A 22795-nucleotide genomic window follows, 5' to 3' on the forward strand; every position below is an offset into this window, starting at 1 on the left:
TATTACACATCATCTATCAAAATAGGTGCACTACATCAGAGCAGTCATAGTTTTCTCCTTTGTATCATTCATTCAGCACTTTATGGATGGTCCCTAACTAACAAACACAACTAACAAAGAAAATCAAGTGATCCTGTGTAACAGAAGGATGTTTATAGTAGCTGATCCATTTGAAGAATATTTACACTATTTAGGTTGTTTTTAAAGACTGAGCTCAGAGAGAAAACCGAGACGACTATTAACTGTACTGATTAATTAAAGAGAACAATAGCACAAAAACAGTTCACAATATTCACTCACTTTTAAATTTGAATCCAATTTTATTCTCTGTTATTGACACTTTTCTATGGGTGAATATTGGTTAAACACATGAAACACGTGAACAACTCAGAACCCATCAACATAGTGGGATAGCTCAGATGGTCCTTTCCTTAGTGCGCCAGACTCTCTCTAATATATGGCTCTGCCTGCCAGCTCAAATCCTGTGAGGTCAAGATAGATGTTCGGTCATGTTGGGGCACCCCTGGTCTATATCAATGTATTATGCGCACTCATTTTAGTAGACTTTGAGGCTACAGAGCAATTTTACAGATGCGCTATTGACTCAAAGACAAAATCATTTTTGTTATTAATATTTTGTTAATTAATGATGAATGACCATCATAGTTGTTTGTCAAGTTTTATTTGGTAAAAGTAAATTAAGATGCTGAAAACTTGCTGAAAGTGATAATACGTGTTATCAAAGCTATTTTGCATGGATATGTATGCAGGTGATATTCTGGCTCGACCTTTGAGGTGCGTTGGGGCAAAACACTTTAAAAAAAAAAACACTACTCTAGAGATGAGGTGTCAAACATATGACCTTCAGGCCGAAAGTGAGGGTCCATTCTAGTCTGCAGTATAGAAGAATTACATGGAAGGCTGCAATTTTTCAGTGGAAATAATTACTAATTTGTCCACTATTTTAGAAAGAGAAGTGGACAACACACAACGCTGACACCCAGGACTTAACAGCAGACCACAATGAGCCCAAACTGTGTGGAGTGTGCCAGAACTTATCCCAGCTCAAATAAAAAGTGCTGAAATATTTATCATTACTCTCAAAGTAGGTGAGGACATTGTCCTTCTCTATAACTATGACCTGTGCAGTTTCACCTATTATAAAACTTATGATATTTTAAGCTCATTTCACACTTTATTTTACATAATGTACAGTTCCCATCAATAAGCATGAATTGTGATGCAATTTATTTGGCGACATGAACAATAACTACTGGAACATTAAGACGTTTTGATGGCTTCAGCAGACCTGACAAGACACTTCCCTGGAATATACTCTAACAGTCCACTCATCTATTCAGCAGCTTGGGGCCGAAGGCTTACAGGTCCACATCCTTCATGTCTATGGCATGCAACCTGCTCCCTGGGCACAGCCTACTAGTACTGCTACTACTGGGATGTCTGGCTCTTTTCAAAGACGCAACTGTTTTGGCTTGACTCCAGTAGAAGGCTCTTATGTCTCCAAACAACTTAAATAAACTGCAGTAAGCTAATCAAATTAAATAAACATTATAACACCTTAAATAAAAGTCTTAAGCACAGGTTGGCATTCAGAAATACATCACCTTAGATGTCCAGTTTTCATTCATTTCTTCAGTTTTTCTTGACACACTTGCGTTTAAATCCAGCTCCCCCGTTCCTCTGCCGTTCCGTGTGTGCCTTGCCTCTACCACTACACTCTCTGCATTTGGAGCGTCTGCTCTGCTGTTAGTCTCGTTTTAGGTTTAGCATGACCTGGATAAATCTTCGCATGTGTTTTACTGACACTTTGATTTGTGTGCTCTCACTCAGACCTATAACATCTAAAAAACTATCACAAAAACACAGTTTATCAATAGACAGAGAGGCCAGACGTTTCTACTGAGTGGAATGTCAGCATTTTATTGTTAAGATGACTCCAACTTTTTTGGAAACACAAAGTCTTATCAAAAACAAAGGAGCAGTTGGCATATTCAGTGCATGGAGTTTCTGTGTGAGAAACTGTGGGTCAATTTGGTAGGGATTCCTTCTCTGTTCCAAGACAAATTCTCTACTTGGGAGATCATTTTATCAAATGTAAAACAACTTACAAATGCTGACTGACTTCACAACATATACAGGCCTTTGTGTGATTTTAAGGTACAAAAACAAAACCCCAACCCCACCTCTGCATCCCATTGCAGTCAACACACTGTTTGCCCCCCGACCCACATTAGCAGAGTGCCCCAGTAAGAGAACAGAAACAGTCCCAGTCCCTGCATGAGACCCAAGTCATCAAGACATTTCAATTTCAACTTTTCACAAGTTCAATTCCACATAGTTGATTTCTTAGTCTGACTTCTCCTTCTCTTTCATGTGCAGGAAGACTATGCTGAAGACAAAGAGTCCTGACATCATGGAGAAGACGCTGGCATAGTATGGGAAGGCTGAGGGGATGAAGCGCTCGTACTGAGTGTGCTGCAGTGGACGCACTGATACCTGTGGTGGAGAAACACAAATGTAGGCGTTAGCAAGCCACAAATCACATCCTGGATGTTACACACATTACAAAGTACACCGATCAGCCAAGACATTATGACTACCTGGTCACATTCACTGGTCAAGTGAATAACACTGATAATGTGGTTAGCAGGGCACTTGTGAGTGGGACATACTAGGCAGTGACTATTTCGTCCACCGGGTTGACGTGGGGCTGGGTAGCTGGTTGATCATGCTAACCCCTGTCCACTGCTGAAAGAGCCTACCCCTTTCTTAAGTCTGCAACAGTAGTCAGCAGGTGGCATGTATGAAATGAATGTTTAAATAAACAGTAGTAGAGTTCTCCAAAGAAACATTACACCATAATGAGATCATTAGTGTTATTTACTGCAGAGTTTGTGGTTTAAATGTTGATGACCGCTGTATCTCTATATGTATGTTAAGCAGTGGATGACAAGGATTTCAAGTTGGTAACAGAGTACAAGTACAGTAAATAAACATAATTTGAGCTCTAGAAACTTGTACCTGCATACTAGTATTTTCATTTGGGTAAGCCCAAATACACTGGTGAACTTGCCTGAGTGGAGGAGTAGAGATGTGTGTATCCCAGTCTGTTGTAGTCCACCTTGAACTGGAAGACTCCATACACATCAGGCAGCTTGAACTGGACACTGTATTTACCTCCTAGTAAAAAAAACAATGCAGCGTTTATAGTGGCTCAAGTTTATAGTGATGGACTTTAAATTCAAGGACACAACACAATTAGAAACATGACCTGAGTACATAAAAAGAAAAAGTTATGCAAACATACCATTTTTCTTGAGATAAGTCCTGACAAAAGGATCGATCCTCACAAACTCAAGCTGGATGTCATCTCCGTCGAAGGGGATCCAGCGGCCCTCAGCCAGCATCTCAATAACAATGCTATACTCCTATATGGGAAAGTTTAACAGTGATTGAGCTCCTCATTTGAGCTGAGAACATCTTCGAGACAGTTTGAACATTTAAGATAATGAAACTGACCACAAGGTCGGTGATGGTGTATGCTGCAGGGGGAGTGGTCTCTCCCACAGGATGATGGGTGACAGCGCCCACTCTCAGGACTCCAGCCTCTTTGAACACCCAGCGAGACAGAGCCTCGGCCAGCTCCATGTTCCCTGTCTGCTCGTGTCTAGACAAAAGAAAAAAAAAAGACAAGAAGGCAGAGGATTTCAGTACGGTGCTGATACCTGGGCTCCTATTACAAATCTAATGTGCTTAATCTTGTTTTCGGCTGTCACCCACCAGCTAAAAAAAATACAACTGACCTTCAGAACAAAACGGTCATCACAAATACAAGTACGACAACTTTCCTTTTACAGATTGGTGAACCTGCAGTGAGATGTGTACAGGGAAATAAAGAGCAGGTATGTTAAATGTGAGTACCTCTGTGAACCGGGTGTGGCCTTCTGCACGGCAGAGTTGAAGAAGGCATCGCTGAAGAAGTCCAGGGAGCCACTGAAAACCACTCTGGCGTTGTTTCTAGCCTGGAGGCCAGCAATCAGCAGGGTGTTCTTCCCAACAGCATGGGGGTACTGAAGAGGTTAACAAAAATAAAACCTGTCACTACTCCTGCAGTTCATTTTTCATGCAACGGATATATCATTAATAATAATAATAATGTTTATTTGTATAGCATTTAGTAAGTTAATGTTACAAATTGCTTCACAGCAGCATAAAAATCTGCAGTTTTAAAAACAGAAGCATGAAACAAAGTTAATTCAAATAAACCAATTAAGCAATACAACAAAGAGAAATAGAGCCAGGAACTTAATTAAAACTTAGTAAAAACCAGGAAAGACCCCCCGATATATGTATGTTTAAGTAGCGATTTTAAAGAGCTAATGGCCTCATGAATGGGATATGTGCATTTATAAAGCATATCAAAAAATGGGGGAAATGAAGAAGAAGGCGACCAAAAGATAAATTCTCTTTTCCCTGGGTAAAAGCTTTAAGTTCGGACATTGAACGATCATTTTTTTCCCCCCTGAAAACATGATTCTATCATCTTATTTCTAAATTCAGTGTCCAGTAGCTTTATCACATTATCACATATAGTTGCGTAGTTAAGTATTTGAAAAGATTAACGAAAACAAATTTGATGTGAGCAGAGCCATTGAAAACATATCTCATATCTCCTTTTCTTTTGAATGAATTCTGTGTTGTCAATAAATTTGTTGAAAGAACTTCTTCTGCTACTATAGTCCTGAAAAATTTGATGCTCCACCGTGAGCAAAAACAATTGGAATCCGATTATAGATTGTATGTCAGTTACGTTACCTGAGAGATAGGTCTGTCTGGGAAAAAGGAGTAAGAAGTGGAGGAACCCGTAAGGATGTCCAGGACCAGAGGGTTGTCTGGGTCTGCAACCATGCTGGAAGGAGAAGATGATGTAACATTACATTTTATGTGGCTGGTTTTGTGTGATGCAGTTAATCTCTGATCATTTTAAAAAGATACAACATCAACTCTTCTGACACCAGGCCTTGCCAACGATAAGCACATTATCCAAAGGTAGTTACAGAGTAAGTGTTACAGTAATATACTTTGAGACCACAACAAAAGCTGTTGTATTCATCAAGTAAATAGACATTAAATGATGCCAGCATCCTCTCACATTAAACTTTAGTATATTACAGCCACTTTGGGACGTAGCTACATTGGAAAATGTATGTAAATCGGGTTCTTGCTTACCCAACACCCTTGAATAAAACTGGTTTATTGGAGGGTTTGCCAACAATAGTGGGAGCTTTCAGCAGGTTCTCTGGGTCAGCGACAATCAGGGTGTGCTGGAGACAAGAAAGAGCACTGATAAATATCGATAAGAAAGCGTCCATTCCTATGACTCAGTATGTGAAACAGAGTTAAAGTGTCAGTGACCAAACGGTTTTACCTCTCCAGGATCAGACACGTCAAAGTTGTGATGGTCAATCACAGCAGTCTTCTCCTCATCAAACTCAATGCCACACTCACTGCCCAGCTCCCTCAGAGGGTCACCTGTCGGTCAAGAACAAAAAAAACATGAATAATGGTTAAGTCCCAGTTATATAAATGACGTGAAACTTGAGGAGGAGTGGCCAGAAATAAACTGACCAATATCTGAACTGGCAGCAACCAGGACGTTGCCTCCACCATCGATGAAGGACGTAATGGTCTCCACATTTATATTACCACCAAAGTCTGCAAATAACAGAAAAAAAAAAGTTAAATTTACAGACGGCTTCAACACGACAAATTCATTTTCTACAAAGAGAAAAGTGTGAAATTTACCCTCGACTGATGGAGAGAAGATGATTAAATGATCGTAGAGGAACTGGCCGTATTTGATCAGAGAGAGGGAGGGGTCATCGGCCGTCTTGAATGTCAGGTCAAAGCCACGGTCTGAAAGGGGGAGAGAGACGTCATCAGTAACACTGACACTTGTCATTGCTTTTGGCACTGAACCGAACAACGTGGAACTAGATAAGATAAGATAGATAAGATATCTTATTTGAATATTTGTCACATGCACAGTTCTACGTAGTACAATACACAGTGAAATGTATTGTTGTACCTGCAGCCAGTAGTAAAAAAGTGCTACAGTAGAAACAGTAATAAAGCACACAAGATAAAACACACATATATATAGACTAATAAACTAAATAAAATGAAATAAAATAAACTGTAAACATTACATGTAAAAAAGGGTAGCTCGTATATACAGGAATTTACTACACTGCATTAGTTGGCCAAATGGAAGTGGACCAGCTTTTAAAGGTTTTCAGCAGAACCGCTAGACATGCATTGGCAAACTACTGACAGACGCATATTAACGTTTTGTTAATAATCACGTAAATATTCTAATCGACTGTTTGCAATGAATCTTTGATTGAAGGTGGTGTCTAAATTACGTGAAAGGCGTTTAGTGAGACACGGCGAGCATTCTGCAGCTAAGCTAATGTGAGCATAAAGTGCTAAGTGAAGTTCTAGTCTGCCTGCTCACGTCCCTGCGGCTTTAGATTACACTAAAGAGACCTGATACAGCGAGGTGTGAAACAGCATATATATGAGAGTATGTGTGCATTTAATAAACACGACTCTTATACTGACCCGCCAGACTGCGGAAGAAGATTGAATGGGTGTCTCTGATGTTCAGGTTGTCCAGCAGGACCAGCGTCTTTCCGTCAGCCAAAGCACAATGCAACATAGAGGCCAACGCCAGGAGCACGAGGACATTGTTGTCCAAGAGTCGGAACCTCCTTTGACTAACCATCCCGCTCCGTTTTTTGGATAGCATTAAAGAACCGGGCCGGTTCGTTTGCGTGACTGCTGTCAACGTCGCCATTTTGCTGCAGAAGTCGACGTCAGCTTAGCAGCGCAGAGTGAACTTTGACCGCGACATTCAGCCAATCACAGAGAGGAACGCGTCCCTGACTACCTGTCAGCCAATGGGAGGAGCGCTTCAGTACATGTCTGACAGTCAGACTGGGATATGTGCTACATGAAATAATATGTACAGAATATATAGATAAAATGATGTGCCATCGGTATTTAAGTCCAAATTAAAACGTTTTTGAGTTTATCTGCGTGTGGTTTTGAGTACCTATAGTATGCTGTCATGGCTAATTTATTTTTTTGTATTCATTTTGTTTAATTATTGTATTTTGTGACCTATAAGAATCAAATAAGCATTGGCTTTAAGCTATAATCTTGTACAGTACATCAAATGGCGACATTTATGTTTGAGCTGTACACTGTCCCTTTTAAAATAAAGCGATGGTGATGATTTTATCTGAATTATTTATTATGATCTCTTATTCTGTGTGTACCTAAATCTGTGCAGGCATGATATGTATATATTTTATTAGCTATAAGTTGAAAAGAATTACAGTGTGTAAACTAAATAATTATGCAATAGACCTGCAAATGTATGTATTTTCCTAATTGAATGGATCCATGTTATTACCTTAAATGTCTGCAATGCACCACTACAGCCCCCATAGAGTGACATATATTTCTTGAATAGAATAGATGAGTTTTAATAGAAACAGATGAGACAATTACACAAAACCACTGGTTACAGTGAACTTCACCAAGAAATCAAAACTGCCTTGATGACAATGTGGAACTGGGAACTGTGGACCATCACAAAACACCATTTTTATCTCAAACATAAACAATATTTAAATATCACACAAGCGCAGGGTTTTACAGTGTTTGCCAAAACATTCCATTCCACATGTTCATGTAGATAATTGCTCTCTAACATGGTCTGCATGAAAAATACTTTAACTAAGTACAATTAAATATTTGACAGTTTAAGATAAATCTACATATCTCATCAAAGAAAAGGAAAAATAACAGATCTTTCTGAAGTTATATTACTCAAGACAAAACTATGTTCTAAATGGTTTATACAAATGCCAATGAAAACTCCTGCATTTTAGTCTAAAAATAAACAATCTATACAAAGTTGTATAAGCATCTGTGGGGAAAAAAAAAAAAAAAAAAAACTCTCAACATCTACCAGAATCAGTGGATCAGACCTTGTTTACTGGAAGAACATGACATGTGGGTGTGAATAATGATGATAAAATATATATATTTTTAAAGTGATTCCAGTTTGTATTTATTCTTAACTTTGTGGTATTATGTTACAAGTAACATGTCATACATTACTATGTCTGTCTTTAACATTCCATCTCTTGTTTTTCCTCATCTACATCTTTTCCATCTGGTTGGAGCTCTGTGTGGGTTTCCACCTGTTCATCTTCTATCCCCTTCTCTTCAGGAACCACCCCTTCTGACCCTTCTTGTTCTTGTGACTCCCCAACCACCCCTTCTTCTCCTTCTCCGTGCTGGGCACGGAAGATTAGCTCTCCTTCCTGGATGACCTGTTCGGGGGTTGCTTGCCATGCTGCAGTAGAATCCCCCTCAGCAGTGGTGGTAGTGGTGTACTGGTAGAAGTCTGAATCTGCCTGAAACATGACCAAGGCCTGAGCTGTGTGGATGCGTACATGTTGAGCGAGTGAGCTCGCATCCAAGAATTTATCACCACATGAATCGCAAGCATACAAGATCTGTGTGTTGGGATCTGAGAACAGAAGAACAAGGTAACACATTAACATTCCTATTTCTCACTCTATTGGCCTAAAAGTTCAAACGCCAATTTCCTTTCAAAGAGCAAAAGAATAGTCTTTAACAGGTAATCCCTGATAGTGAAAACAACATAAAACAACAAACATATTGACTCATTTCTTAACTCCTGTTTCCCTGGTAAGGAATGGATGTGGCTTTTAAGCAACAGTGAGCTTGAAATCCACAGAAGATAACTATCAAAATAAGTATGTTGGAAAGCTTGGGGACAGTGGATAAACTGAGATATTTTTTTATTAAATCAGATTCATCAATATGTAATAGAGCAAACCACGCACAAAGGTTCTTTCAATCTACAAATGCAGATGAGCATCGACACCCTTTCAGTGCAAAGCTCAATTCAGAGCTTCCACATATCTCCCAGATAAGTAAACTGCTAAGTCACTTCACTGTAATACCTAAAAGGCTTCGTAAGTGGTTGGAAAATATACCTCAATTAAATCTGCCCATAGTTGATGTTGAATACCACAATATACATTTATATTACCAGTACATACACAGTCAAAGAGGTTTATGCACCTGGCCACATTACATTGACCCAGTTCTAGTTCTAGTGACCCAAATACAGTTGCTTTCTTTTTTGATTTCTGAGTTCATAAAAACTATCAATGTTACCTGCTTCTTGAACTTTCTCAACTGCCTTGGTGATTTCAGCCTTCAGAGCCTCAGTCTCATCTGCAGACACTGAGGTGGCTACTGGAACAACTGTTAAGAGACACACAACAAATGTTTCTCTTCATCTTTCATCAAGAACATGTATTGAGAGAACTCAACTTATTGTCAACACGGTGGTTATGATGCTGAAGATATCGGACCTGTAAGCTGAGCTACAGCACTAGCTGCCAGGGCCTCTGTTGCCAGGGTGACGATATCCTCTGTGGTGACGGTTACGATGTTGATCTCGCTGTCAGAGGTGGACGACCCCGTGCATCCATCAACTCCTTCGTCGGCGCTTCCCCCGGCTACCACCAGCCGCTTCATGCCGGCCTTGCCTTGATGGACAGTCTTGACGTGGGAGCGCAGATTGTCTACCCGGTTGAAGCCTCGACCGCATTTATCACACAGGAAAGGTTTCTCCCCTGAGACAACAAGACAGACAGAAATAATCAATTACAAGTGAAAACTAAGAGCTGTTTTAACTACTCCACAGATGTCATCTTAAAAATCTATAATTTTTGGCAAGTCAGTTAGAAAAACTACTTTATGCATGTCAAGTAACAGTTTGCAGATAGATTATATCCCATTTCCAGATTCCACATACACTCTGTTGTCTAGGCCTTTTGACAGACTAACAAAAAAATCCTCTAAGACCTCAGGAATAATATGTGGATCTCCAAAACTATGGTTCACCCATGGAAGCTATATACAAATGCATACAATACTACAAAAGCATTTCACCATGGGACCAGACAGCCATAACACCTTTCAGGAAGGAGACACTGTCACCAAAAGACATGAAAGGACACAGGAAGAAACTGCTTTTATTGGCATAAAAAGGCCACACTACAGTTTCCAGCTGCACATGGGGACAAATATCTTATTTTTGGAGAAACATCCTTTAGTCTGATGAAACAAAAACTGAACTGTTTGACCATCATGTGTGGAGGGAGGCCTGTTATTACTACTACTATTACTACCAAAGGTTTTGGCTTCTGAAGGGGTACATGTCAGAAAAGTGCTTGAGAACCACTGCCCTGAAGCAACATAATTATTTGACACAAACTTTGTCCTTACCGGTGTGAATGATGATGTGCTTCGACAGGTCTCCCACATTAACAAACGCCTTGTTGCACATCTGACACTTGTGCGGACGGACGTTGTCGTGATGGCGAATGTGATTGGCCAGTTGACTGGACTGCACAAACCTGATTGGGAGAGTGACAAAAGTGAGAATGCCATCAAATCTTTTTTAATTACATAATTTTATTTAATTTCTTTGATCTCACTGAGAAGTTATAACCTTGTAGTTCAAATCAGGCCTGGTCTACAGGGTCACACCAGGTCAATGTCACTCACAGTTACTATTGGAAAATAATTCCCCAGGAGGCCACATTGTGGTCTGTAATTCACTTTATTCTCAAAGCAACATACACATTTTAGCCAAACAGTTAATATCCACAGTTCTTCAGTTTGCCTATCCTATACAATAATCTCAGATTAGTGAATCTAAGCACATGTCCGCACTGACCTTTTTCCACAGCGGTCACAGACGTAGGGCTTTTCTCCCGTGTGCTGCCGTACATGAGCGATGAGGGAGCTGGCCTGGGTGAAAGCCTTGCCACATACAACACAGACGCAGGGCTTCTCTCCTATAACGTGAATACATTAGTGTTAAACTCAGGAGGCAAACAGATAATGTTCGCGTTGGGCTTTCACGTTGTTGCCCTCATTCTGCAGTCTCTCTAGATGGTAGTACCTGTATGGATGCGTTCATGCCGCTGCAGAGCTCCAGGATCACTGAAGGCTCTCTGGCAGTGCATACAGATGTACGGTTTCTCCCCGCTGTGGACTCGCAGGTGTCTCTTCAGATTTCCTGGAAGGTCAGCACACATACATTAAGACAGAACGTCTTAAAGCAAGGAAACAACTATGTAAATTGTTAATTATTACCGAGCAATTACCCTTGTTTGGTCCTCATTTCGTCCATTTATTTTTTTTAATTGGTAGAATTAGTTGAACAACAAAAGTCTTTACAAATAGTGTACGTCTGCAAATTTGTCAGAAGTTATGTCTTCTTCTTCTTACCTGACGTTGTAAACTGTTTGCCACATTCCTTGCACTTGAGAGGTCCATCTGTGATATGGATTTTTAAGTGAGCCTTTAGATTCCCCAGCTAGAAAATATAAAACAATAACATTTCCCTTACAATGCAATGGAAATTTGATTCTTTTGCATTACAGATATACAGATCTAACAATTTTGTGAAGCAAATGACTGAACAAATAGATACCTGGTTGAACCGTTTGTCGCAGTGTGGACACTTGTTGCCTTTGTCAGTGTCGTGCGTCTCCAGGTGTCGCATCTTGGCGGTGGGGTCGGAGAAAGCCTTCTCACAGAAGTCGCAGTGGTACGGCTTCTCGCCGCTGTGCACAAGCTGGTGTCGCTTCAGGTTGCCAGAAGTGGTGAAGAGTTTTCCGCACACTTCGCAGCTGTACCGCGCTTCGCCTGTGTGGCGTTTGCGGTGCAGGTTGAGCAGGCTGATCTGGCGGTAGCTCTTTCCACAGGTAGAGCAGCAGTACGGCTTCAGAGGGCTAGGAGGCAATGAGAGATCAATTCAAGACAAAAATCTACTGGCGGAAGAAATGAAGGGAGGTAAACTAGGAATGAAATGAGTAATTCACCTGTGAGTTTTCTCATGGGCTTTACAAGCTGCGGGGTCAGAGAAGGCCTTGTTGCAGTCCCGGCAGCTGAATGGCTTCTCACCAGTGTGAATACGCATGTGTCTCTTGAAATTGCCTGTGTGAGTGAATTTCTTCCCACAGTCCTAGAAAGAGGCACATTTGTCATGAAGTACAATCTCACAAAATCTTTTAATGCAGCCTTTAAAGTCTGTACAGACTGCAGCAATGGGGCTGTCTAGCACAGCTGTGATGGCCATGCTAAACTATTCCACAACTTGTAGAAAAAAAACAAAACAAAACACTGAAGTGAAGTAGCTTCATATTGTAAATATGACATTTCGCACCTCACATTTGTGTGTCACTGAGCTGTAAGGTTTGGATTCAGATCTGTTGCTCATAGACACTGACTGAGCCTTCCCATCCCTTTCGCTGCTTGAACTGCCTCCTTCCATCTGCTGGCTGATCTCGTCATCTTCCTCTTCAAGACCCTCTTCGTCATCGGCCTCCCCATGGGCAGCCTCACATGAGTCATCTTCCTGCCCTTCAGTCTCATCTGCCAGCTCGGCAATTTTCTTCTCAGTATTCGCCTTTAATGGGCCTTCATCTTCTGAGTCATTGTCTGTGAGGACAAAAATAAACATAGTCTTGACTGTGGTTGGATGAAAAGGGTGAAATGCTAAGAGAACTGTTTTAGCATTTGTAATAAATCTTTTGAAATTCCTTGACTGCTCTTGTCCTAAATGTTTTTGTCCGTTGGTAATTTGGGGAGGTTTAAATAAAAGGTTAAGTTTGAGTTGTGCTCACCAGGTGGGAAGTTACGTCGAGGAGGTTTTCTGATTCGTCTTCCCCGAGAGCTCATGTAGGATGAGCTGCCAGCAGATTTCAACTGTGATTCTGTAAATACATTAAAAAAAACACCTCTTAGTTAAATCATCAATTAAAAGGCAGTGACATACACGGACTAGACAGAATAATGTTAAAAGCTATATACACGTTAGGATTGTTGCTAAATGGAAACTTTAGAAGACTTTAAAAATAAATGTATATTTACTGGGGGCGTAGTCTGCATCAGAGGGGTCATCCTGAAATGCAGGTACATCTTGCACAGCACTTTCTTCTTCATTCTTTATGGGCACCTTCTTTTGAGCAGGTGGGCTGGTTTTCGGGGGTCGTCCACGGCCCAAGTGGGTTCTGGTGGGGCTAGGCTGAGAAACTGTCTCTACTGTTTTAACAGAGTCATCTTCCTTTAAATTGTCCTGACTTTGTGTGGGCTCTTTTTCCTCTATGACGGGAGCAGGATGCTGCTCTGATGGTGATGCCACTTCTAACTGCTGATTGTCAGGTTTCTCTTTTTGCTCGCCTTCACCTGTTTTTTCATCTGTTTTAAGAAAGATGGAAAGGAGTTTTTTCATACATTGATTAGGATGTAGAAACTTAGTAACATGTTCAATATTGGGCTTTATTTATTCTGAATATATTCAAAAGAAAAGAATAAAAACATGCAATGTATTCAAAAAGGAGGGGGAGGAAGTACAACTTATCTAGTCCCACCCCTTCTCCATTATTTAATGTGAATACTTCCATTATTAAATTAAAATATCCATCAGAAATTAATAAATAGTGCTGGACCCAATTCTACAGTACATATGGGTCTTGCAAATAACTTTAAGAGGAAAATATAGGCCCCGTATGTGATCAAGACGTCTGCCGTGGCATGGAGAGAATGGAAATGAATCTCGGTGAGCTGCAATACAGACTTCATGCCGTGGAAAGTGACAGCTTGCAGTGGGTTTTTAACACAGGTAACCAGTGCTTTTGTTCACAAACAAATGGCTGCCTTGCTTCTTTACAGCTATTTCATAAGCCTTCACTGTAAAAATCCCCAAAAACTTGACTATGACTCTACTTACCGACAGCAAAATCCAGGGTTATTAGGGATGGAGCTGAATTTGACAGAGACTGGTACGCAGAACCCGCGTTTACGATTTCTTGCATCTGTAGAAAGTGAGCAACAGACAGCACGTCTTCTACGTTCTGGGGATTTAAACTCAGCTTGCCAGTGTACATAAACTCCAAGACCTGCCCCAAACCTGCAATAATAATCAGCAAGACAGAAGTTGTGATTAGACGGCAGAGATGGTGTGGTAGACTTACAATTGCTGAAATGGTCAAGTGCACAGTTGGAGCACTGACATACATATTAATGACTGGAACCCACCTGCTGCATTGCTAATGTCCAGATGCACCACATCCTTCTGATCCAGGAAAAGGGTGCGGAAGTAGACGCTGCATGCTGCCAGCACCGCTTTGTGGGCTTTGAAGTCCACCCCGTCTACAACAAATGTGCAGTCACACAGCAGGCCCTGCTTGCGCTGCCGGTTAAGCTGCTCCAGAACCTTCTCACTGTGCCATGGGAACTCCATTGTTCTGGAGGCTTGAGGATACCGCACGAAGCTGGCAGGCAATCACAAACTCTGAGGATAAAACATCACAAGAGTCAGATGGGCTCAGGATGATTGTCAGCTTCACTGTCATTTTGCCATTCTTTTTTTATTCCCAATGCAAGAAACAGAATCTGTGTTTTAGAAAACTCTGTGCTCTATGCTACAACCATCTCTATCGACAAGAGGTATAGAAACACAGCTTTCAATAAAAAAAAACTAATAGTATTTATTATATTATCACGAAGAAAGGGTATCCTGACGGGTTTGTATTGTTGCTCAATAGCAGTGCTGTCACGGACATGGCTTAAACACTTATCTGTGTTTTTAACACACAAAACAACCAGTCAAAACAGCAGCGATTTGATCAAAGTGAAATAATGGAATGTAACGTCAACTAAATAAACGCCCCAATCGACTGTATTATCCGGCGTAACAGTAGAATTAAATTTCAACTTGTGTCCTGCTGGCCAGGCACATATTTTGCGATGAAACTTCTCTACAAGTTTTGACAGCTTGGTTTGACGGTGCAATACATCGATTACAATTCCTCCATCCTTGCAGCTTTGTTATCAGGGATTAATTTAGCGTGCCTACATGAACGTTGCGAAGGCACAAGATGGCGGATCAACGAGTCGGGCCCGTCTTCGCTTCTCGTTGTTTTCAAAGCTTGCTCGCTTTTTTTCTCTTAGTGGTAACGCCATTTTAAAGGAAATTATCTCGTGAATTACCTCTGCGTTATCTCTTCTTCTCTCTGATTTCAAACTGTAACGCCAGGCAGGTGTTACGGAGTGGTTCACTCAGTTAAGGGAAAAAAACAAATCCAATCGAGTTTTTCGGTGATCGATCCTGCCCCGCTAACTCCATCCGGCGCCATCTTCTCCTCTTTGATCGATTGATAGGGACCGGTCGGCCGGATGTGTCAATGGAGCATGCGCAGTGCGAGCACTTGCATGGCTGATAATAACCACGCGAGGGCGCAAAAGTAACGCGATATACTCTGGCAAATATATTTATTCGCAAAAAGCCTACTATTACATACAAATCAGCCCACTTGCCGAAACATTTGGGGAAACGTAGGCATATGAATTTAACTGTCAAATTGAAATAAGGTATTATTATTATTTAAAAAATGATAATTACTTCAACAACTCTAGACCTTTCAGAGCACAACAATTTGCAGTACATAAAAAAGCTGTTTTATGTGCTGCAAATTGCTGTGCTCTGAAAGGTCTAGAGTTGTTAAAGTAATTTTATAATTTTTTTAATTTATTTATTTATTTATTTTTTTATCCCTTTATTTATCCCACAATGGGGAAATTGCATCATTTTGGAGGAAGTAATCTGTGGTCCTGTTGAACTAGATTGATTAAAACACAAACAGGTTACTATTATTTAGCCCAGAACACGAACTAAAAAGAGAGACATAAATCACAATAAATGTAGATTAGACAAGGTCGATGTGTCTTCAGGGAATCTAGCATTTATTTAAAATATACCACAATATGTTATAGACAAAGATTTAGTGTGATGGGCACAGCATGGCCCAGGTACAATGGAATACATTATAGCCACATAAAGACTTCTAAATTATTTGGCTTGAATAGCTCCTTTGAAAATCTATTTCTCATGAAAGGAGGGCCAGTGCTTCACGAATCCTTCCACAGACAAAAGACTGATGGAAGAAGCATCTTCTATCATCTGTACTGTCACTGAATGCTTACTCTGTTTCACAGCAATTTTGAAAATGGTTTGACTTTTGGTGCTCACTGTTGCCTCACCATTATCTGGATATAGTATTAATCCAAACATACGTTGGACAAAGCAGCAGAGTGAGGCCACTTGAATTTTCCAGACTGTCTGAATGGGCTAAAAGTAAATACTACAAGAGGAAATACTGTTTACAAAAAACAAAACAAGACAACCCTTGATATATATATATTTTTTTCAAAATAAAAATGATTAAATCAAAGTTGATTTCTCATTTGTCTGTTCTAATTAACTGTGTGACTCTCCCCCGACTCTAAGCCTGTACTTTTGAAAAATAGAATTTGTCCTGTCACATTTCCATCAAAAGGTCGATGTTTATTGTCAAAGCCTTTTATGCACACAAGTAATAATATTCAATGAATAATTGTTGATGAGGAAAAATAATTTTTAGTAGTGAGTGTATGGGTTTAGAATGTATAACAGGACAGGAGTGAAATAGTGAACTGGTCATTTAATACATGTGCTGTTCCAAGCCCCTGTGTCTCATCATGTTATCTGCAGGTATAACTTTTTACTTGTGTGTCTGACGACCTAACTCAGAATATAAATGAAAAGAAACAGAAATCGTTGCAGTCACGGAACGTGGACGTGTCTTGTCCTACAGAGCACTGGGCCTGCTCTGTGTAGTACAATCATGACAGTGTAGAGATGAAATACAGGAAGTACCATGAAAAACACAACAACAAGTGAGAGGTTGATCTCAGATTTTGATCTCAGTGCGGAAGGTCTGTACAAGCTCGTGTTTGGCTGGATGCCGTCGTGCCCGGACCGTTAGGGTTCCCTCGGTGCCCAGGGATGATGTCACCGAGGTGGGGTCCACATCTTCAGGTAGTTGACACTTGTGGGTGAAAGTGTTCATCACTGATCCGTCCTGCGCCAACTGCACAACAGAGAACATTGGAGATGTACTGTGAGTGAAGAAGGATCTAGTGGTTCTGCTCATGTTCAGGGCATGTCTGGGTTTGCATTCAAACCACCAATAGCAACACTGAAGTAATATCATAACCACCTGGCTATTTGTGCAATAGCCAACAAAGTCATATACATTCTCAATAAAACCTGGGCTTTAATATCAGTCCATTTTTACGTTGGTTCCATTTTTTAAGCCTAACATTTTACCAGTGATTGTACATTTTACTTTAAATAGTTGTCAACAGAGACATGCAGCATCACAGACAGTGCACACAGTGCACATATGGATGGACAAAGGAATAAAATATAAGAATATTAAAAAGATAAAGATGTATAACAAACAAGGTGTGTTCAAAAAAAAATGAGTATGCTTAGATATGTATATTCACACTTCTCCGTTGGTGAGGATGCAGAAGTGCAGAACAGCAGGTATAAAAAATGTATGTATATGTACATGTAAGTAGGAGGAAGATTGCACATTCCACGGGATATTGCACATATGTTGTGGATCTACTGGGAGCAGGCCTGTACTGCTCTCTCGCACAGCGTGCGTAAAGGGGGTTGTCACTTATGGAGCTTTCCAGGGCTCTGACAGTCTCATACAGGGGGTGGGAGGCATTGTCCGTGATTGATAACATTTTCACCAATATCCTCCTGTCCTCCACCACCTCCACGGGCTCAAGGCTGCAGCCCAGGACAGAGCCAGCTTGTTGAGTTTTTTCCCTCTGCTGGCGCGATGCTGCTGCTCCAGCAGACCACACCATAGAAGATGGCCGACGCAACCACAGAGTATTTATGCATCACATGCAATTGTAAATCGGCAGTAAATATCATAAAAGATGGTAATAAGTAATGCATCATGTGAATAAAAGCCATACAAGTTTTTTTTTAAATTTGTTGGTGCTTGCTTTCAGTGGACTGGATCTTCTGCCAGGGGGCATGAGAGAGGGCAGTTCATGTCCTGGATGGGTCCAATGCATGATTGTATTACTATGATTCTTTACAGTTCTGCTGTGGAGATGACAAACAAAAACTCAACAGTTCTCCAACAGTTATAGAAATAAAGAATGATGAAAAAGTTCCTGATGTCCAAAAAGTGCCTGTTAAATTACCACAGAGCCTTGTTTAATATGATGTGAGTCCCAGGGTTAAATTGTGGAAATTAACAAATGACACTTCCAAAAGCTGCTCACCTTTTCTGCACGAACTTCTATCTGGTTGTTGGAAGTGGTAACTATGACATCTTCAGGGGAGAAGTCTCGCACGTCAACTGTGAACTGGTACGAATCGTCAAGCGTTTTGATGTTTCCAGCTCCGCCTGATTTCACCAAAAAGTGAGGAACAGTTTTAAAAGATGTAAGGAAATGAGGAGTCCAGTTAGGTGCTGTGTATCTACATATCTACATCCCTACCATTACTTTTCAACTACCTGTTGATGACTATAAATACATCTGGCATGGGAATTCTTGGCTGGTCATTGGTAGATTGATTTCAAAGACTACTTCATATCACTGATAGATTTGCTGTTTTCACAAAACACAAACATTATATAATGTTCCTCAGTGCACCTGGGTTTACAATGATAAAACACAATTTGAATTTCATAAAACAATGTGAATGTGTTCAGTTCAGTGGAGTAGGTACAAACCGGCAGAACCAGCTTTTCACATCGATTCACACACTTTTGGATTGACAGCATAATTAACATAGTTGGAAAAAAAGTTCCTCCAGGACCTCCCTGTATACTCTCACCACCAGGAGGAAGCCAGGACCCACTGCACCAGTGTAGGCTCTGACAATGGGTCCAAGGATTTTACCACATTAACTAAAGGCAGTCAGGGTGCTGTTGTCCAGCCCGTAGAGGTCTGTTCATCCCTCTATCCTCCCCAGACCATCACTGACCCACCACCAAACATGTCATGCTGAATTATGTCACAGACAAGATAACGTTCTTCACAGCTTATCCAGACCCTTTCAGGCTTTTCCACTTGTGCTCAGGGTGAACCTGCTCTCATCTGTGAAGAGCACAGAGCTCCAGGTGGTCCTGCTAATTGTCGTGCTATATGGCAAATGGCAATCGAGCTCCGAGGTGTCAGTCAGTGAGCACAGGGTCCACTAGTAAAAAACTGTCAGGAAGTGTCATGGCCTCTACTGCTGGTTTGGGGATCCTCTCATTGTTGACCCTCTTGAGTGAAGCTGCAGAAACTGATTAACCTCCTCTGCTACTTAACTGAACAGATCAATATCCCACATGAATTGACTTGCTGTATTGTACAACAGACAGCCACACAAGATATACTCTGATGCTCTACCGACCGAGCAATCCAGGACCAGAAATGGCTGTTTCAAAAAAAAAAAAAGAAAAAAAAGAAAAAGGATTTTATGTCTCTTCTTAGTACTCAGCTATTCTCAGGAGTTAGTTGGTCTTCATTTCAATGTAAGGTAACGTAAGGCACACAGTTGGTTTATCAGAACTTAACCGTATAAATTAAAAATAACAATCTGAAAGAGGCTAAGTAGATCAATAAAGTCTCATTTTATGTTACCTTATCTTATATCTATCTCATCTATTTTATATTACACATAAAGGAAAGCAGTCTGGTATATTGTCCCCACTGACTCAGAGCTCAGTAATGGATTATGTGGTATTACATGACTTCACACACCACCAGACTGGAAATAAGTGTATAAGTGTGTGCGAATGATATTACCTCTGACGTTAGTGTGATGTTTAGTGTGTGTGTGTGTGTGTGTGAGTGTGTGTGTGTGTGTGTGTGTGTGTGTGTGTGTGTCTGTCTGTCTGTCTGTCTCTGTGTGTCTGTGTGTGTACCCTGGTCACCGGGCAACCATCTGGTCATTCCTTATGCAGGCGTCATCCCAAATACTCGGTATGTGAAGTCACACTGCTGGCGGTAAGTCCAACATTCTTGGGTTTTTATGTACTCTATGTGTGTGTGTGTGTGTGTGTGTGTGTGTGTGTCTCTCCTGCTTTCTCTTTTAGCACCCTAAAGCTTCTCCCCTGAACCTATGGGATACAAACCAAAACAATGCTGCTCTGCCCCTGACACATGGAGCACATGGGCTGTGAGTCCACTTAAATATCAAATATCCCCCATTTGCACACTCCCAGTGAACTCCTACAGAGCACTTGAGAACTAGACACAAGACACACAACAGAAAGGTAAAAATGTTATCTTACTGTGTGTTTTAAAGAACCTCACATAGAAAGCAATTTATGTAAGAAAAAAAAAGTCTAACAAAAAGTCTTCTTTTCTTTCCATCCACAGCACCATGGCTGAAGTCTTCATGAGAAAATAAACAAAAACAAAAAACTATTTGTCCAAATACATCAACCACACCAAAACCATTTTGGCTTTTGGACCCAGTCCTACCTGTTGTCTTTTCCCTGTGACATTTTGTATCACCGCTTTGTTCAAAAAAACACCACACACTACACAAATAGCTTTTAAGCAGAACCATAAATCAACTCCACAGATGGTCAAGGCTCTCTCTTCAACCTGCTTTTGTTTTTATTTTTAAACCCAGTTTGGATCCCAAATGACTTCCAGAGACATGAATGAACTTACTGGAAAAACCCAAGGTGTCGCTCCCGGGCCTCATGAAGGAACCAAAGTCCTCAGCGAACAGTCCCCGGCTCTTCTCCATATATGGGCTACCAGAGGATGAAGTTGAGGACGATGTCTGGTGGAAACTACGCTCCGATCGATAGGCAGAGGAGTTGGTCACACTCATGGATGGCTGTGAATGCTGCGTAAGGCAGAGGAGGAGAGTAAAGGGAGCGAAGAGGGAGGTGGAGAGAGCTGATTCTTCTGTGGCTGCTCTGGGAGTCTTCCTCAGACTCAAAACTTAGAAAAGAATAGCACAGATCTTCTGTCTTCTGTTTTAATCTTACTTTCTTTTTCTTGTTTTCTTACTTGCACGTTAAACTTATCGTTCTACTCTCCAGTGGCCACTCACTTGTGGCCCTTATATACTGTCAAGTCCTGTCCTGTGTTGGGTTGGGAGGTGGCACGTGTGTCACAGCTCACTGGGAAAGAGTAATAGTGTTCTATATTTATCATGAGACGCACAGAGTGATGGAGAGAAGAGTCTGTGGTTGGAAAAGTTCTGCACATTGAATGGACTGAGGTTAAGAGAGAGAGAGAGTGGGATTTGATAGAGAGGGGTAGATAAAGAGCAGAGGGTGAGAGGGGCAACAGTTGTCATTCCGGACACACCATCCCTGAAATAGCTTTCCTATCCTCTCTTTAACTCTCCCTGTGCTCCATTGCTCCATCTGTTTCTGCTGCTTTCTTAATATTCAGAGCCATGTCTTTGACTGAAATTGGATCCACCCGTGGTTCTGCCAATAAATGAGAGTCCAGAGTTTCCACAGCATGATCTTCACATTCATTTTCAAGTGTTTTCTCAAAAAAAAAATCACACTTCAAGTGATGTGCTCCTGCATTTAATCTCTTTGTGGTAAACACACAACAACAGACGAAAATGCTGTTTTCCTCCCGCTGAGATAAAGCAAAATTATAAAAAGGAGTTAGCTCCTGCTCTTATCTCAGAGGTTAAGTTAAGAGCAAAACAAACATGGAAAGAATGCACTTGAAAACAAAGCCATCAGCGGGGTCAAGGGACTTAGTAGTGACATGGCTTTGTGGCTATTAATATCTGCACAGAGAGCCAATCATGATTATAAAACACTCACTGCAATTTTCTCTTGTTAGCGCCGCTGACAGCTAATCCATTAAAATCCATTTATGAGCTATCTGACGTTGCGTACTCGACTTCTGCTTCGTCATTTCAACAGTAGATCGTCTAAATATGTCCAACACACACAGAACATCACTGTTTTACATCAGAAACTCAGTCCCTAACATTCAATATCCACTGAGAGTGAGATTCAGTGTGGTCATTTTGAAGTTTGAAAGGTTACCCAGCATTGACAGCACACTGTGTTATTTTCCTCCAGTCTTATCGGTATCGAGCTCAGAGCTGCCTCCTGAAGGTCTAAATCCAGCCCAGCAACTCACCACCTCCTACCAGGAAGCACCCACAACCTCCTCCCCTCTCTGGTAACAGCAGTAGTATTGTCTACAGTGGACTTTTACTCAAAATTAGATGTCAGTCATTAATGTTTTGCCCTTACGATGTAACGATGTATGAAAAATTTACAAGATCTATGTATATGTTGTAGGTGTGTGAGAGTTATATGTATATATATATATATATATATATATATATATATATATATATATATATATATATAGTATTTTCTGTGAATGGAAGGGGGGGTGTATGAATGGAAGCATCACTAGGGGGGAAGGGATGAGCAATGACATCTGGACAAGAGCTGAACAAAGATGAACGTGTCAGATTATAGACAGAAGAAGATTGACAAGGAGAGAGTGAAACAGTAGAGGGGACAACAGACAGACTGGCTTTATAATAATCTGAAATGAAAGAGATTAGAAGTTCAAGTTTGGAATGTGAGGACAAGCTTTCAACAGTAAAGCTTATGTGAATTTTTAAATGAATTATGACTAATGTGGTCACTTTTTCCATTTTACATCTGGAATGGCCGACAGTTAATAATGCACTTTGAAGATAATGAATATTCAGCTCATCATT

The 22795-nt window shown here is 40.8% G+C and overlaps 3 protein-coding genes across 3 annotated transcripts; all 3 read right to left on the reverse strand.

Moving 5' to 3' along the window:
* Window positions 1–1918: 1918 nt before the first annotated feature.
* ddost (dolichyl-diphosphooligosaccharide--protein glycosyltransferase subunit (non-catalytic)) lies at window positions 1919–6912 on the reverse strand. The gene is made up of 11 exons (XM_047568047.1): window positions 6646–6912; window positions 5827–5937; window positions 5650–5736; window positions 5450–5553; window positions 5251–5345; window positions 4837–4930; window positions 3943–4091; window positions 3541–3688; window positions 3329–3449; window positions 3095–3201; window positions 1919–2517 (listed from the first exon to the last, which is right to left on the reverse strand). The coding sequence occupies exons 1-11, from the start codon at window positions 6878–6880 to the stop codon at window positions 2368–2370; spliced, it is 1401 nt and encodes a 466-aa protein (XP_047424003.1). The 5' UTR covers window positions 6881–6912; the 3' UTR covers window positions 1919–2367.
* Window positions 6913–7558: 646 nt separating this feature from the next.
* On the reverse strand, window positions 7559–15570 carry zbtb17 (zinc finger and BTB domain containing 17). The gene is made up of 15 exons (XM_047596820.1): window positions 15205–15570; window positions 14251–14506; window positions 13943–14122; window positions 13084–13410; window positions 12837–12926; window positions 12377–12651; window positions 12033–12175; window positions 11642–11942; window positions 11437–11524; window positions 11108–11224; window positions 10880–11000; window positions 10426–10556; window positions 9507–9770; window positions 9307–9396; window positions 7559–8629 (listed from the first exon to the last, which is right to left on the reverse strand). The coding sequence occupies exons 2-15, from the start codon at window positions 14453–14455 to the stop codon at window positions 8226–8228; spliced, it is 2736 nt and encodes a 911-aa protein (XP_047452776.1). The 5' UTR covers window positions 14456–14506; window positions 15205–15570; the 3' UTR covers window positions 7559–8225.
* Window positions 15571–15933: 363 nt separating this feature from the next.
* hspb7 (heat shock protein family, member 7 (cardiovascular)) lies at window positions 15934–21134 on the reverse strand. Its single transcript, XM_047596834.1, has 3 exons — window positions 20743–21134; window positions 18349–18473; window positions 15934–17123 (listed from the first exon to the last, which is right to left on the reverse strand). Exons 1-3 carry the CDS (start codon window positions 20906–20908, stop codon window positions 16944–16946), a joined length of 471 nt encoding a protein of 156 aa, XP_047452790.1. The 5' UTR covers window positions 20909–21134; the 3' UTR covers window positions 15934–16943.
* Window positions 21135–22795: the final 1661 nt, after the last annotated feature.

The sequence above is a fragment of the Mugil cephalus genome, chromosome 1, assembly GCF_022458985.1.
Source record: "Mugil cephalus isolate CIBA_MC_2020 chromosome 1, CIBA_Mcephalus_1.1, whole genome shotgun sequence".
Classification (NCBI taxonomy): Eukaryota; Metazoa; Chordata; class Actinopteri; order Mugiliformes; family Mugilidae; genus Mugil; species Mugil cephalus.

What these genes read in the sequence shown, in the direction of transcription:
- hspb7 (XM_047596834.1), bottom strand. Translation starts at nt 20,908, where the DNA reads ATGAGTGTGACCAACTCCTCTGCCTATCGATCGGAGCGTAGTTTCCAC. An exon ending in CGACACCTTGGGTTTTTCCA is followed by an intron (nt 18,474 to 20,742) that starts GTAAGTTCATTC and finishes TGGTGAAATCAG; the next exon opens with GCGGAGCTGGAAACATCAAA. An exon ending in TAGAAGTTCGTGCAGAAAAG is followed by an intron (nt 17,124 to 18,348) that starts GTGAGCAGCTTT and finishes TCTGTTGTGCAG; the next exon opens with TTGGCGCAGGACGGATCAGT.
- ddost (XM_047568047.1), bottom strand. Translation starts at nt 6,880, where the DNA reads ATGGCGACGTTGACAGCAGTCACGCAAACGAACCGGCCCGGTTCTTTA. An exon ending in CTTCTTCCGCAGTCTGGCGG is followed by an intron (nt 5,938 to 6,645) that starts GTCAGTATAAGA and finishes TCCCCCTTTCAG; the next exon opens with ACCGTGGCTTTGACCTGACA. An exon ending in GACTTATCTCAAGAAAAATG is followed by an intron (nt 3,202 to 3,328) that starts GTATGTTTGCAT and finishes TTTTTTTACTAG; the next exon opens with GAGGTAAATACAGTGTCCAG.
- zbtb17 (XM_047596820.1), bottom strand. Translation starts at nt 14,455, where the DNA reads ATGGAGTTCCCATGGCACAGTGAGAAGGTTCTGGAGCAGCTTAACCGG. An exon ending in GCGACAAACGGTTCAACCAG is followed by an intron (nt 11,525 to 11,641) that starts GTATCTATTTGT and finishes TATATTTTCTAG; the next exon opens with CTGGGGAATCTAAAGGCTCA. An exon ending in TGCTGTAGCTCAGCTTACAG is followed by an intron (nt 9,397 to 9,506) that starts GTCCGATATCTT and finishes GTCTCTTAACAG; the next exon opens with TTGTTCCAGTAGCCACCTCA.